Raw genomic sequence first — 16,623 nt, forward strand, 5'->3', positions numbered from 1 at the left:
TGAACATTTCAGACAGTCATAGATGCCATTCAAAGAATAAAAATGAAACCCACAGATTTGAAAGGAGAAGGGCTTGTGTTTCATGGAATGAGGTGCCTCTCAGAGAAAGATACGCGGAAGCCGAGTCAGATGACTTAGTAGACCTGAGACCTCTCGTGTGTTTGCCGACAGGATGCCTACAGGGAGACGACATGGATAATTCCTATATTTTTTGTGTAAATGTAAAGTTATAAAATGATTGAACAACATCCTTCAGGCTACCACACATGTCAAAAGTAAAAGAGAGTGGGCAAAGCCTGAAAGATTACTACCAGAACACAAATGACAGTTGGTCTGGTCCGTACTGACTCTGCCTTTTCTCCTCACAGTCCCAGAATCAAGTAAACAATACATGTATGAGCTTTTCCCACAGGTTCTGCACCAAGGCTACTGTAGAAAACATGCTGGCACGTAGTAAAATAAGAAACTTGTTTAACAYCCAGGAAAAACTGATCTGTGCATTGTGCATTCTCTCTTTAATGTGGTTTTACAGACTTTAAAGCAAGTACATCAATGTACATTAGATACCTATTACACAAGAAAAGGATTTTAAGAAAGGAAGACTAGGATTCACTGCATGTCAGAATTTCCTGAATCTAAAACACGAAGCAAATGTATTAATACTTCTTACACTTATTTTGTTCTATTTGAGGATATTTGAAAAAAAAGCAAGAATTAAAAAGCAAAATCTCTCACCAAAGAAGTGTTAACCCAGTGAGAGTTTCTGTTCTGAAGAAAATAGAGATAAACATCAAAAGCCCAACACAAAAAATAATTTAGAACCATATTCTCTATAAAGGAGAGGAGGATTCTCCATCCAGAATCTTTGAGTGTTTTCTTGGCTAAACTGTTCCCAAACTGATATCCTCTTTCCCCCTACGCACATGCCAGAAGGATCCCACTAGGAGTTTTATATCATTCTAAGAGTCATGGTGATTCAATAAGTTTGCAGGGTAAGCATAGGCTAACTGTGCCTCTAATTGTCTTTTAAAGATCCTTACCTCCCATTTAGAAAAAAGTAAAAAAACTTGTATCTTTTATTCTTATTTTAAAATACCAGGTTGCTCCATTCTTAACTTGCTTAATGCAAGCAAGCAAACTCTTTAGGCTGGGTTTCTTATAAGTGACATCCAAATGGAGTTCATATTAAAAAATCTTTTCACTTTAGAACAGGCTCCACACATGTCACAAAACAGACTAGCAGGGACACGGTGCAGTGACATCCAAGAAGTCAGAATTAAATTCCACTTTAACTGGATGCCACAACCCCCCCCCCCAAAGAGTTATAAGTTTCTCTCCAATGAAACCAGCCAAGCCAGTTAGTATTCCCAGTGCTATGGGTCTCTTGAACAAGGCAAACTTCTATGACATTGATCCATGGAGACCACAAAGCCATCAGATTTTTTTTTTTTTAACTAATAATGCTTTTTAAATATATTAGTAGTCCAAGGTCTTCCCTCACTGGGATAGATGCACTTACAAATCTGTTGCTATTTCTTATAATGGAGAAAGTTATTGGGTTTGTTCCTTTAGTATTTTAAATCAACATTTCAAACTCAACCTAACATACACTATCACATAGGTACTGTAACTCTGCTCTAAATGGATTCTRAAAGGAAGTCCTTTACTTATTAGCACAAAAATAGTAATTCAAACCAGAAGTAGGCAAAGGACTGGTGCAGTGTGAGAGTCTATAAATGGATTCACTTAAGGCTGAAAGTTTATTTGCTCTGATATTGATTTCATTGAAGTATCACATGGGAACAGCTGTGTAATTGTCAACACAGCTGTTTTGTGAACACTGCGCCAAGCGTGGAAGTGTCTAAGAAAGCAGTAACCAAACAAAAAGATTAAGGGGGAGGCAGATCCTTTTCAAAAATTCTAAAAATTACCATAACTATTAAAGATTTGTTGCAAAGCAGCACATTCATCTGAATACATTATTCTTCACTCAGAAAAGTGAGAGTTATCTCTGGTATTAAGATACTGTAATTAGTTTCTGTATGCAACTTCACTGAGAAATTAGAGGGGGAGATAACAGTCACTGAAAAACATTAACTGAAGAAACTTTCAGAACACATCTCTGACAATAATATCCATTTAAGAATCCTTTTTTAAACAAATTAATCTTTAAAAGATTGCATTTTAATGCTCAGTATGGATAAATATATTCACACGTATTCTATTCCTGAAGAACTATTTTCCTCTACTATTCCTGTTTCAAAAGCTGGAAAACAATTCAAACTCCACAAATATCCTGCACTTGTTACACATATCCTAGGTTGTAGCAACACACACTGTTGTTCATTATATAGGTTTAACCTGGCAGAATTTCAGTGGAGTTTACCTAGAATCATACCAAAATCAAAGACTGATTTGTTTTTATACCATTCTTTTTTCTGACACCTCAAAGTTGTAGAGGAAATCTAGATCTTCTAATATGAGTATTTTAAGTGTATATGAGTTAAGTGAATAAGAGTATATACCTGAGCATACCAAGACTGATCCTTGGATCCTAGTGTCAAGCTGAGAACCCCAATCAAATGAAGCTGTGGTGATACTAATAATGTCAAAAACAAGAACGACAAAAAAAGATTTTTAGGAGGATAGGATTTATCCAACATTTTTCACTTAATCAGGATTTATACTGTAAATCTTGAAGAGGTTTTTATGGAAAAGAAGTGAGGAAAAATAAAAAGAAAAGAAAGAAAAAAGACAACTTCCCACCTTTCTCCTCCACACAAATACACATTTAAAGCATAACACATAGACCACTTAATTTAGAATTATCTCAATAGAAAATGATTCTGCAAGGAACAATAATGATGGTAAAAGAATTAGTGCTGTTCTTGGTTCCAGTCACCTGCCTTGCAGAAGTAAGTACCCCAATTGCTTGATGCAAGTCTATAGATCAATATCTTCTAATCCCAGTGATTTCTGTAGCTATATATCTTAATCATTGACTGAAAGCTTCCATTACTTCTTTCTTTTCCTTTAAAAAAGGACAGCTTACTGTAACATGGGTCGAAAGGCTAACATACTGAAAGGGGAACACAGTCATTCTCATATCCATTCAAAGACTGTGTTAAATCATTAGCCATTGTAAATCAGCATAAATACAAACAAATTAATCATGTTATAGAGGTCATTATTGCTACTAACATTTTTATTATAATAGTTTTATTGCAGTATGATAAAAGCAGCACAGAAAATAAAAATTAATATTGATTAAATGTAGAGATAGCAATTTGCATCAACTGAGATCTGTCCAAAGGAGAATAAAGAATTAACTTAAATTGTATGAACAGCAGAAATCTTTTATCCCCACAATACTGTTGCCTTGCCATTTATACAGGTCCATATCTACAGTCAGTCACTGATCACCTTTTGAATGCCCTGCCATCTTTGCACATATTTAAGAATGAGGACTGACATTTTCATTTATGATCAAAGCAGAGAAATCTGGTCGCCTGGCTTCCTGTAACAGTGTAAGCAGAATTATTTTTTTTTAATTAACCTTTCACCTCAGTTTATTTCTTTTATTATTACTCTAAGAAAGATGCAGGATTCTGTTTATCTCACCCATTGGTCCAAAGATACTTGAAAAGCGCTTCTAATATGCCGAAGTTTGTAAAACTGGAACTAGCATGTTTAGTATGCATTTAGGGGTTATATGAAATGCAGTCAGTACGTAAAAGGAACTTGAGACCTCAAAAGATTCAGATCTTTCCCTGTAGTAGATATAGACTGGTAACTGGCATACTAACTTTGCAAAAGATTCAGGGCCAGTTGAGAGCATGAGAAAGCACCCACTGCTTCACACCCAGCAGGGGAGCGGTGGGGAACACCCTTCAGGATGTGCCAATGCCACTGGCAACAGGCAATTACAGATTGCTGAGTGAGAACAGCAAAACCACTGTAATTTCTCAAGTTATTTTCTCAATAGTGCTAGCCCCATGCCACGGTTACAGTGGCAACTAATGGCATTACCAACATAATTTCCTGTAGATTCTCTGTATTTCAATGGAATATTATATTTATGGTTTTAACACAGAGGTGTGAGACCGCTCAACTGAAAAGACTGCAAAAATAGAAGCTAGCAGAATAATTCAAGATGAATGTATTTTACCTGAAACTGTGCTTGTCTCTAATATCATAATTTCTTACATTTGAAGGAAGTGTCAGAAAATCAAAAATTAAAACCCAGTATTATCTGTAGAAATCATTTGATGTCTTTTATATGTAAAAGACACATCCAAATTTGATCGTAGATGGAAAGAATAGTATCAGTACTACAATTTATTCATTCATCACTTGATGTCCTTTTTCAACTACCTACTTCTAATAGGTTCCAAAAAAATAGTTATAAATACAGACACCACCTTTTCTAGTGCTTTCCCCCTCCATCCCCCCCCCCCTTTTTCCCCCAAATATTGTGTCTCAGCCTATTTGGCTCAGAATGGCYATGGCAATTTCTCACTTCTGAATTTGCTTAGTGAAACTTCCTGACAGCTATTCCCTGCAAGTCAGGTGGTTGGGGGGACTGTTTCAGTATGGGTTTTTTTTTCCCCCTCTAGTTTTTGCAGTAATTCAAATGCTGAAAGCAGCACATCTGCTTATTACACCAGATGGGTCCTTGCAAATATTCACAAGATCAAAAATAGCTCAATAATATAGCTCAAGAAGGTACTTTAAGGGCCATTTCATTCCATAGAATTTGGAAAGATTTAGGGCAGATAACATTGTTTCATATTTTTTCTCCATGGTCTTTCCACCTTTCTCTGGTAGTGACTACTCTTGTAAACAACACATTGTTCCACGTGTTTAATCCAATTTGACAAAAATTGCATGTTCCTGTAATAACTAAATGTTACTGGAAAAGGTTTTCTATTAAGTATCATTACTGAATATGACATAATAAAGTTTAAGAATTTAAGGAAAAATACAATGATGTCCCTCTAGTAGAGGAGGAGAGTGAATGTATTGAAGATAGAATATTTAATCCTGCCTGTATTATCAGCTTCTGTACATCACCTACTTGATGCAAATGGGTTAAGCGTTTCACATTACATTTTATAAGCCAGTGCTGTGGGATTTATCTTGGACAAAAGGATCCTATGTTCCTTAAATGCTTTTACTTCTTGTATATGTTTCCTGTATTTCTTACCAACCATTTCAGAAACTATTTACATTTTCATTGTCAGTCTAGGTACCTACGAAACAGGCAACACCACATTTTATCACATTAAAATAGTTAGAATCAAGTTTATGTAAAAAATGAATAGTAAAATCTGCTTTGGAGAAATATTAATAAATTCTTCAAATGCATTCAGAAAAACTTGCATTTCTTCCTGCTTCCAGGACCTGATAACATCTCTCCTTTGAGCTGAAAGAGCTCCAGCTGAGTAGATATTAGGGAAGAAACCAGAATGTTCGAAACTGGGAGAAAGAGAAAAGTATGAGTTAAAGAAAAATATTAAATTAAATGTCTGCTTTCATAAGCTTTTCTGAGCCAAATACAGCACATCTGTGTATACTGAACAACAGATAGATGTTTTCCAAGTAAAYAACATAGCAACTGCAGAGAAGTCTCTATTCACTATCTATGCACTTGAGAGGAGTATATTTTTTCACACATCATTCATGTATGAATGAAGAGATTTCAGATAAAATAGTATTTGAGACTGATTTTTCACTGAATTAAATAGCAAAGGCTGTGCTGATTGCAAAGTTAGAGACACTTAATAAAAAATAAATAAAGAAAGAAGTGTCAGAGTGGGCTCTAAACACCCTGCTTACTATCTGGGCACCATGGTTACAGTTTCATTTCACCAGCTCTACCATTTGCATTAAGCCAAATAACCTTATTCCTCAACTCAGAGCAAAACAAAGAAAGCTATAAGGCTGTTTTTTCCAAAAGAGTTCAGGCTGGATTTCTCACAATCAGGACATTTAGTATCCACCATAAACACAGCAGCTAAATAGAGGTCTAATTTCAAGGCATACAGCTCTCACTTACGTTCAGGTTTTCACAAGGTCAGTGCAGCCAACAGGCTGTTTGTCCCCTYTGGAAATTCAAAAAGCATCAAATCAAACACATTCGGTGCACTTAGAGAAAACTCACTGCAGATTGTAGGTACTGAGCCTTTCTGAAATGGCTGATCCCTTGGCAAACTTTGCCTCCCTTGATATACAACGGCCTGAAAAAACCAAACCCGAAATCCACCCCCGTGCCTATTTCAGAGGAGAACGTGCCAGGAATTCATGTGCGTTCTCCCCAGAGCCGATGGGCAGATCTGCACCAAAGCCAGCGGACTGACTCAGCCAGCCACTAATACGTAGTAAGAATACAATGGTTATATTGGTTATTTTGGCACCGGAAATAAGAGAAATCACCACAAACTGATCTATTTCAGCAAAGCAGCTCAAAGATGCAGGTTGTTTCTAAACCCGATTGTTTGACTTGCACCCTGGCCGAGTTCAACCCTCGCCTGAAATATTTCRTTACAAAAAACCATGCAGTGAAGCGCTAGCAAAATTGATTTCATTTCTCCATTTTTGAGAGAGACATTTTCTCTTTGCACATTGAGCACACATTTCATTATACCGCATCAGGAGGAACAAGCTACCTCAACAGCCAATCTGATGCCACGCAGAGCACATCTGTTTTTCAGAGTCTTGTCAATTCAATTTTTCACACATTTTTTTCTTTTCTCATCTACATTTCAGTAAAATCTCACTTTTTCCCCTCTTGCTTGCTGCCACAGGCTAGTCTGCAACAAACACGACAGCAAAATCATTCAAATACAATGAGGATGGGGAAAAAAAGTATCACCAAAAGACAAACCTAAGGTGTCCACAGTGTACTACTGCAGCTAACAGCACTCTAGGTCCTCTGGTTCACCAACCAACTCTGCGACACAGAGTCATGTCACCCACTTCTGTCATCACTCACATCAACAGAGTCACAGAAACACCTGAAACGCAGCAACGAGTATTGTGAATCCAACTRCCGTGTTACTTAGCACATACCACTTACTGCTAAGGAAACAACCACATTTTGTTTACCACCTATAATGATAGGTAATGTCCCCCCTGCTCCCGCTTCGACCACCAAACCAAATTTTATAAAAAGCCACAATGGCTACTGAAACGATAATAAAGTGTTATAATACTGTGAGGTTACAGAGACTGTACCCCTACATAAACTTTGCCTAACTTTTAATTGAAGGTATTTGATTTTTTCTAGGTGACAAGATATTAGCATCGAAGCCAAGATAACACGCATCATTTGGTAAAAGTGTGGTGGCCTGGAAGAATTTCATATGAAGAAGGTAAAAGAATGATTTGCTGCGGCTGGATCTGCAAGCAAAGGGAAAGACACTAGTTCTGCAACTAGACAGGATTCTGCAAATACACACTCTGTTCTCTAAACCCTGTGATTTGTCTGGCAATGGGTAAATCAGTATTAACTTGGGTAAAATACACCAACTAGCAGCATAATAGCATATTCTTCCTAAGAGAGAGCAGAGACAAAACATGACAGAAATTTGACATTTCACTGCACTCCTATGCATAGAAGCTATCAGTCAATACTGACAAGTAAGGTATTGAGAAATTCCACACGTCTATTTTTTCAACTTAACAAAATAATATATATTGATTTCTCTTATGATTCATAAAAATATTTTTTTCAAGAAATTCAGGAGCAGATTTCAGAGGGAACACTAAAAAAAAGCATTATTAAGATAATGTGCCATAAAAGTAAAGATTAATAAACATGGGAGTGGTATTAGGTAAGGAGGAAGATGGGTAAGTAATAGCACAAAGGAAAGGAAGAAAAAAATTGAAGTAGCACACGTAAGAACTGTTATTTGATGCAACATCGGATTTATTTAGCATCTCAAAAAAGGCATTTGCCACTCTCATATGTTTGAAGTAGCAGATATACATCTGAAACCTTAGAACAAGATTAAGATTGAGGGATGGTATGAAATATTCTGACAAACATACTACTTGTCTTTCATACAGAGAATATTTACCGTACTGACCCTTACAAGACAGCTGGCACACCCATTGTGCAAAACTAGGCAATAAGATGACACACTATTCTTGACAAGTTGCATAAATGCAATTTATGTGACTGCAGAGTGATACGTCATAAACATTACTATCTGTGAACTGGTTTCTACTAAATATATAGAAGTGATATCAAACCCACAATCTCACAGAAAGAGGGATTACAAATTTAATTTAAGATATTCTTACAGTCAGTCCTAGTAATAAATTAATAAATGAGAAAGAAACAGGAAAGTGTCAGCATTAGATATCATCTAGAAATTCTCTGATCACAAAGAATATATCAAAAAAGCCAAAAGTAATTCCATTTTAATTCTCCTGGGCAGAAATGCATTATACCTAGCATAATGGGCAGAAGTCCAACTGCTCTACTACACTTTTAAGAACAAATTCTAGAGAGCTTCAAGATTTACTTTTGGATCAAATTGGATCAAATCTAAAAATAAGTCTTTTTCTTGAAGGTTAAAAATGTTTTTAGCAGTGTCCTTTCCTCCCCTCCTCTGCTTTTGTTTTTTCTTTCTCCTTTCAGATTCCAGAGACCAGAAACATAAGTGACAAAATATCACACAACAATCTAATTTGTAGTTATTTCTGACCAAACTGAGAAAGACTTACTGTATTTCTAATTTAGGTTGTCAGGCTTGAGGAACACTTTGCTACCTTACCTTCATTTCTGGGTTAAAGCATTTAAAGCATACCATTTCCATGGTTGTCATTCTTAACTAGAAACTAACCTCGTCATCATCAGAGGGGAAAAAAACACCAACATTTAAGACTTTTGTAAATATTGTTTTCTTCCCCCTGCTCCCCAAGTGCAAGACAAAAAGGTAAAATAAATGTGTGGTTGCTCCAATGCAAAAGGAGGACTGCAAACATGGAGAAGCAAATCTATTACATAATAAGGCTAACATTAACCATATGCTATATATATAATATATATACACACACACACAAAGGAGTATTTTTTAATATATAGTATATCTTTTATATATATATTTATGTATATATATTAAAAAAAAAACAAAATTGCAATATAGTATAGAGATTCCCAAACTGGCTTTACGCAGTCTCATTCTCATGCCTAAAACAATCCACCTACAGGAGGTTCTGGTTTACTTTTTTTTTTTTTTTTGAAAGATAGAGATACCCAAATCAGCTCACTTAAAACACCTTGAAAACGCTGCACTGCACCGCAGTCTGCAGATCAGACGTGGCTGAGTACTCGGAGGCGGTGCAGTTGGCAACAGCCCTTGCGCAAAGAGAAGCGGCTCAGTTTTGCCATTGCTGGTTCCATAGGGCAGCGCCTGCCCCCCGAGGCTGTGGGCCTGGTGGGGGGAGAAGGGGAATCAGGTGCCATCTCCACCTGCCTTCTTTATACCACTGGAGCTCAAAACTTCTAGCAGAAGGAAGTGACTGTACCTCAGACAGAAGTCTTTACAAACCATTACCCAAACATGCATCATTTTCCAGCTTGATAGAAATCAGAATGTTTTTACGACCCAGAAAACTCAGATGGCAAAAGTAAGCGTGAAAGCAATTCTAAGCAGGAGACATAAATGATAGAGTTAATGCCCCTGTATTTCTGGGGGAATTCAGAAAGAACAATATTAAGACAGTCTGTTATTCACCAATCCTACAGCGAAAGTCCACGTTCTTTTCCGCTAAAGGAGTAGTTGCCTACATCAAACTGCAGCTGCAGAATTCATCGTCAGGCATGGGCGAAAGGAAGGACACTGCTGTATCAGCCCGAGATCTCAGAAAGGAGAATCTCCTTTGGCTACCTGCTGGAGCATGCAGCAGTAGGGTGGCTGCAGCTGAGGATGTCAGCACACAGCAAGTCTTGTTCTTCTACCTCAAAATCTAGAAAGGGCCAGGGTTCCTCTGCATTACTAGTCATCTTAATGAGAAACAGTCATTTTCAACATCTAATTATAGCCCAAAGTGTTTCTAAAATGCGAAAGAGTTTAAGAACTAGAAACAAGAATTTTCAAACTTTTTTTTAAACTTAGTATAATAACATCAATGACATTCACCTTTACTTTCCTCAAGTCTCAGATTTTAGAGTACTTCAAGTACCTTTATCTGAGAGGAGGGAAAAACATATTAGTGTTTTCATATCCCTTAAAAAAATAGTAACCAAAGCTAACAAATACTAGGAAGAATATAGTTGAACTTGAAAACATCCCCAAGGGAAAAAGAAATCATTTGAATCAGCTTCTCATGTTTTATAAGGTAAATGGAGTTCAGGACACTTCTATCACTTCCAAAGACAGACACACAACAGATCAAAACCTATGCCTTCACTAGGCAACATCCACCTACCAGAAATGCACACACCACTTTTATCCTGCTATGAAACACAGTGGTAGCATTTCTCCTGATGCCACTGAATTACATATCACTTTGTAACAGCAATTTAATATGCTTGCCAGTGAACTGTACTATTAGGAAAAAAAAATGCTACTGGCCATTTCACTGCCATTAAAATAATGTAAGTTCTGTCCTTTACAGCCCTGTTATTTGTACATCCATTTAATGAGTTGATGCAGTAGTAATAATATTATTGTTATTAAACTGCATCTTGTTGGGTTTATGGGCCTGTTCTCAACTATAAAAATATTTTTTCAATCAAATTGTTCAAAGTATTAAGGCTCTGTCAGATTGTGTGTGTGGACAGGAAAGAGTCCATTATCATAGAAAAAGAAAAGCTTCACTTCATATCAAGCTTCTTATAAGGAGTCAGGATTTAGACAAAAAAATTCATTGGCAATCCGAAATTTAAGTATTTGGTCCTTCAACAGTAATGTTCAAGTAATATTTTGAAAGAGGTGCTTTTAGTTAAACATAGACAAGTCTTATTAGACAAGGTAATTTGGGTTGCAGAGCTCAGTTACTGACCCTAATGAATAACGTCATGCAGGTGCACCCCTCTATAAATATGTATCTTCCAGTCAGCATGCTTAGGAGCCCAAGGTCACACATGCAGTCAGCTGCAGAATCAGGCCCTGTGCTTATATGTTATATGCACTTACAGAGCACTCAGTACAATGGAACTCACTTCTGAAAAAGCTCTTTGGTGTAATAGAAGAAGAGGGGGGGAAAAAAAGAGTTTCAGGACAACACATACACAACCATTGTATCTATCAGATCTGCCAGAAATGAGAAGTCCAAGGGAATATAAAAACGGACATGGAAACACACACAAACTTCAGGATAGTTTGTACCAAGTTCATTTTGCCTGCAAAGATTTGCTCACCTTAATCCTTTTTTTTTTTAAAAATGAGACTGGTTTTAGAGCAGTAAATTTTACTCTTTCCATTGAAACACACATTTAACTAACTGAATGAGGAATTCAGTTTTGTTTTGTTTTTTTTTACCWCTTTGGTACTACAACCAGTTGGAATTATGATTTAGAGCGACCACTGGTGCTCAAAGAAGCACCAAAAAAAGTTTAAATCATATAGAAAAGATGGTTCATTTCAAAAATAATGGTTTTGTGCAATTTCATGAGCATTTGGTTCATGCATATGGGTTTAGACCATGCTGAGATGTTAGCTACAAACAGCACTGAAAATAAGAAGTTCATAACGAATATTGAATCTTAAGAGTGATAGCTGTTTGTTTTTCCCCCTTTTAACAATGCTGTAAAATAAGGAGAAAAATCAACATACTGTGTGAACACTGTTCAACTCATCAGTTCATATTTGTATACAATTAGGCTTGAAGACCACTTGCTGAGATCTTCTGAGACTATAATCACAGAGTGAGGCAAAGAAGAGGACATCACTACACAACAAGGAAGGAGAAAAAGTAGCCATCCACCTTAGTCATCGCTCATTGATTTCAGCACTGACATATGTATTAAATGGAGATAACTTCACCTCTGTAACAACTCAACAAGAATGTACTTTGAAAGGAAAAACAACCCCCCCACACACACTAATGATAGAAAACTTACCGCCCCTTGAGGTGGCTGCTGCTTTGCCTTAGCTAAACAATTTCACACAGCAGGATAATAGACCCCACCTTTTGCCAGCACAACTGCTCCTGCAAACATGCAGGTATTTTGGATTTCGGCTGATGCATTAACCATATGTTTATAGGAAATACTATCTGCCACAGACAGAACTGCCTTCTGCTGAAGGCGATTAAAGCATAATCCCTTTCCGGTAGATGGCATATTGATAGCACTGTATCATTTTTTAAAACTTCCATCATGTGCTGTTGAAAAATGATTCAGATAGCCAGTTAAAATCAGGCGACTTTTGAAAACAACTGCTGAAGAGAATAGTCCATCATACCAGGACTTTTATATATCACCAGCTCTATAGTTTCAATTTTCTTTTTACCAGGATGACCAATCTGATATCAAAAGCAAAACTTCCTTTTACAACACATGCTGTACTTGGGTGGAATTTTAACTGAAACTTCAACTGAAATTTCTCTCTCAAATTGATCGTTTTCATCTTGCAATTACCTAAGASTGTAAATCATCATGCACCACAAAAAAAATTATACCCTTATGAGAATATACACACTCCTTAGAGTCATACTGTTCATAATTAGTATTCGCATGCCACCTTCAACTTATTCATACTCTGTCCAATTTTTTTTGGAAGTGGGGGGAAGAGTGAAATCTTTTGAAATCATTAAGAGTGAGCTACAGTTCATATTTTTATATATATGGAATATTTTCCTCAGTAAGATGACAGACACCTGCTTTTGAGTTTTAGCCAGATCTCTTGTCCCAGTTTAGTCCCCCGAAAATTAAAGCAGTATGTCAAAAAACAATGAAATATGAAAACTTCAGTAATTTTCCACATTTATTTTCACCACATTTTCATCTGTAGAAGTCCATGCAAGATGCAAACTTGCAACTACAAAGGCTGGCTTGGCATTTCCTCCCCTCTTGTATAATTTAGCAAAGAATATATCACTTTTAAATGAATGTAAAATTATTAGACTGAATTGACAGGAAGCGTCACACTTCACTGCTAGCGACTGTTTCTTTAGACTACTTATTAAATCAAAAAGGATAATTATTGAATCACAATATGTTACAATTTTCCTGAGTTTTCTGTTTCAAAGAGCATTGGAGTGATTCATAGTGACTGGCACTACAGAGTCTCTAAATCAAAAATTTTACAAAGAAACAAACCCCAAGGAAAACAACAACCCAGAGGAGTGAAATAATTGAAGCGCTCTGACACTCCTGACTTCTCCCTGCAGTCTGACCTTTTCCCGCTCACCGATATTTACAGTCATCATTTGCCCACGTTTGAGAATGTGGAGAGAGAGGTGCTCCTGCTATGCCTTACTTTTTTTAAAAACTCAGTGAACAATTCAGGCTTAAAACATGAAGTGCCTCTGCAAAAAAAAGGTCTTCAGTGGGGATTCTAYAGCAGGGGACCAAGAATAATGAATGGACAAGTTTCCCTGAAAAATGCATATATCATCTGATAACAAGCTTTAGGAACTTCGGAGTTTATAGGGTACCTACTACTAGCACAGAAATGAAATATCATGGTTAAAATTGGGTTGGATTTGCTGATTAGCGACTGGAAGCTAAAAAGCCTGAACTGACAACAGTGTCATTAGAACATATCTTCACCCTAACATTCCTGCCCTGTACCCAGAATTAACTTTCCATCTGTGAACAACAAGAAAACGCGATAAGAGTGTTTCAGCTTTATCTCTGCTGAACACACTATGTCTACAGCATAGAGAATATACGACCTCTGAGGAAAAGTGTGCAGTACACATTATCTTATCAGAACACTGTATAGTCAGACCAGGTTTTCTTTTTAAGCTGCAATAGATTTTGTTCATATTTTCCCGGTGATTTATCATATATGCACAGACAGCAATGCTTCTGGATTGCAGTAACTTTTAAACATGTTTTCTGGCATTCAAATACCACTGCAACCTCTCACCTGTATTTCACAGTAGAAAAGGGAAGCCCTAGATCTATATTCAGTTATGAAAGTCTAAACTGAAATGAGGTTGTTCAAGTGTTTGTTTTTTGCGCTSTGTAAGGGAAAATGTTAGTATGTTTTCAGCTTCAGCTCTTCAGCTTTTTTCCAGTGGAACAGAATCTATCTGCTATTGCTGCTGTATATACAAAGCTTAGACTTGTAAACTGTCTTGTTTCATCACATGAGCTCTAGGTCAACATATTGACATACAGAGGAGCAGCCCTTTTAAATCAGAAGGAAAGCCTAGAAGGACCAAGCAAAAGACTGTCTCTCAGTCGGGGGACGGGGGGGTGGGAGGGGAGATCAGGATCAGCTCTGGAAAAGATACCTGCTCTCTGAACTTACTACCACAGTAGAAGCTGAAATCAGTATTATTTCTCTTGAGAACACTGGATCTAAAAGAAGAATAAACAGCAGACAAAGCACAACAACTCTAAGCAAAACAGCTCTGTACTCACCTAGAGCCAAAGACCAGCGGAGGGAAAAGAGGCAGCAAGTAATAAGCGGAGATGAATTTCATCCTGCGGCTCGTGCGTTGCGTTTCTGCCGCTCACTGCCCTCTTCACACCGTCTCTCCCCGGCCCCGTCTCTCCCCCCCAGCGGCTTCCGATTGCCCGAGCCGAGCCCGGGAAGCCGCCTGCTCCGGCGCGGGGGTCCGCGGCTCTGCGAAAGCAGGCAGACCAACAGACGGCTAATGAAGGGAGCTTAGAGGGGGATTTGAGCTTCGGGAGTGATGTCACCAGGCAGCGGAGCTGCGGCTGCGAGCCCGCCGCCCCATCGCTGCGACTGTTCCGCGCAGCGACTCTGCTGCTGCTGCTGCTGCTGCCCTGACGGTCGGTCAGCAGCCGCCGCTCCGGCGGCACCCGCGGGGCGGAGGGCGCCGCCGCCGCCGCTCGGCTCCCAGCTCGCAGCGGACACGCCGGACGCGCTCCTCCTCGAAGGAGAAATGAAGCTGCCAAAGTAGCCGATGCCCGTATTCTGCGATTAGAGTCACGCTGTTTGGTTGAAGGGAAGCTGTACTACAAGATGCCTTGCCAGGATCCTTGCCAAGAGGCAGGATCTTCGTATTTTTGTTTCAAGTGCACGTCAAGTTGCAAATCAGCCTGACACATGAGATCTGGGAAAGCAGGAATTCACAAGTTACTGTTTCAATTAGATATTCATACTACCCAGTACCACAGCAAATTGAAGATAAAGCAGAAATAACTTCCAAAATGGTTTTTTGAAACATTGATGTCATCTCTGAAAACTTCACCACCAGAAGCAATTCATAAGACCTTCAGGGCAAGTTAGACCTTCCCCCCCCCCCCCCCCCGATTTCCAGCTTTATATTTTATCTGATCTTAATCTTGATTTAACTAAAACAGTGGTGTTAGAGATACTTTCAGGATCTAAGCATTCCCAACTCAGTCACAAGTGAAGTTCATCTGATGGTGAATGAAGTTTTTTTTTTTTTCCCTAAACTTCAGACAGAAATTAAAAACAGAAATGACTTGATATGCAAGAAATATACACAAGTGCAGGTAAGATAATATATTCTTTCTAACCTGTGAAAGAACTGCATTTAAACAAGAGGTATCTTTCTATGTAATACAAAAAAACCTTTGTCTATGAATGCATTAGGCATGATCATTACAAGAGGGGTTTTTAGCTGCCTGTATGCTTAACTGTTCATGTGAAAGGAACCCAGAAGTTACATTGCACACCCCATGCATAAAAGAGAAGTTTTGATAGTTTAGCCAGTGTATCATTGCATTCATCTGTTTCCTGGGGAGCAATACTGGATTCCATCAATGCAAACAGTGAATTCACTCTATGCAATGAACAGAAACCTTTTTGAATATAGCACTAACCCTTAATAAGGCATTCAGATGGCATACAAATAGCAATAATAAATTATACTTGGTTCAATAATAAAATGAGAGGGAAGGAGAAAAAAGGAGCAAAAAAGAAAGGCAATATGCATAGCCAAAAACAAATAAAATAATGCATTTCTGAGTCCTCCTCCTTCTGTCCCTACTATAGCTTTTTTCCCAGTGCACCTGGAAGAAAACTCCATTCAACTACATTAATTTAAATCAGTATTTATTGTTATTTTGATGCTACATATCAGCATGAAAGAAACAGTCATGTTACCATGGATACTTATGGTAGAATAGTAAAAAGGTCATAAAAAGTGCAGTCAGCTTGTCATTTTCTTATCCATAAAAATACAGCCTTTCCAGGCTATATATTGGCCATGTATCAGTAGCTAATACTTCTTCCATCTTTCCTTTATATGCACACATGTAGATAAAATAAAAATAAAGTGAAGTAGGCACTGGTGCAAAGGAGCAAATTATGCCTGATTTGCTAAGTGAGTTTAAGAAAACTCAGAGTTCTAGAACTTGAGGAATTGTTTTCGAATTTTGTTACTGTTCTGCTGCTTTTTTGGGGGTGGGGAGGGGATTCTACTGTTAAGTCCTGGTTTCTTCTCAAGGCTTTCACCACACTTGCATAGGAGAGCACAGCTCCTCAGGTGGCTTAGCGG

The 16,623-nt window shown here is 37.8% G+C and overlaps 1 protein-coding gene across 1 annotated transcript in view; it reads right to left on the reverse strand.

The window, feature by feature from the left end:
- Positions 1–14,622, reverse strand: part of LUZP2 (leucine zipper protein 2) — a gene marked incomplete at its 3' end in the record, with an annotated part of 101,020 nt that extends 86,398 nt beyond the window's left edge. The window contains exon 1 of the mRNA XM_026069430.1: positions 14,552–14,622. Within this exon, the coding sequence (XP_025925215.1) occupies positions 14,552–14,613 (62 nt within the window). The remainder of the gene's footprint in view (positions 1–14,551) is intronic.
- Positions 14,623–16,623: the final 2,001 nt, after the last annotated feature.

This window comes from Apteryx rowi, unplaced genomic scaffold (genome assembly GCF_003343035.1).
Source record: "Apteryx rowi isolate R43461 unplaced genomic scaffold, aptRow1 scaffold_296, whole genome shotgun sequence".
NCBI lineage: Eukaryota > Metazoa > Chordata > Aves > Apterygiformes > Apterygidae > Apteryx > Apteryx rowi.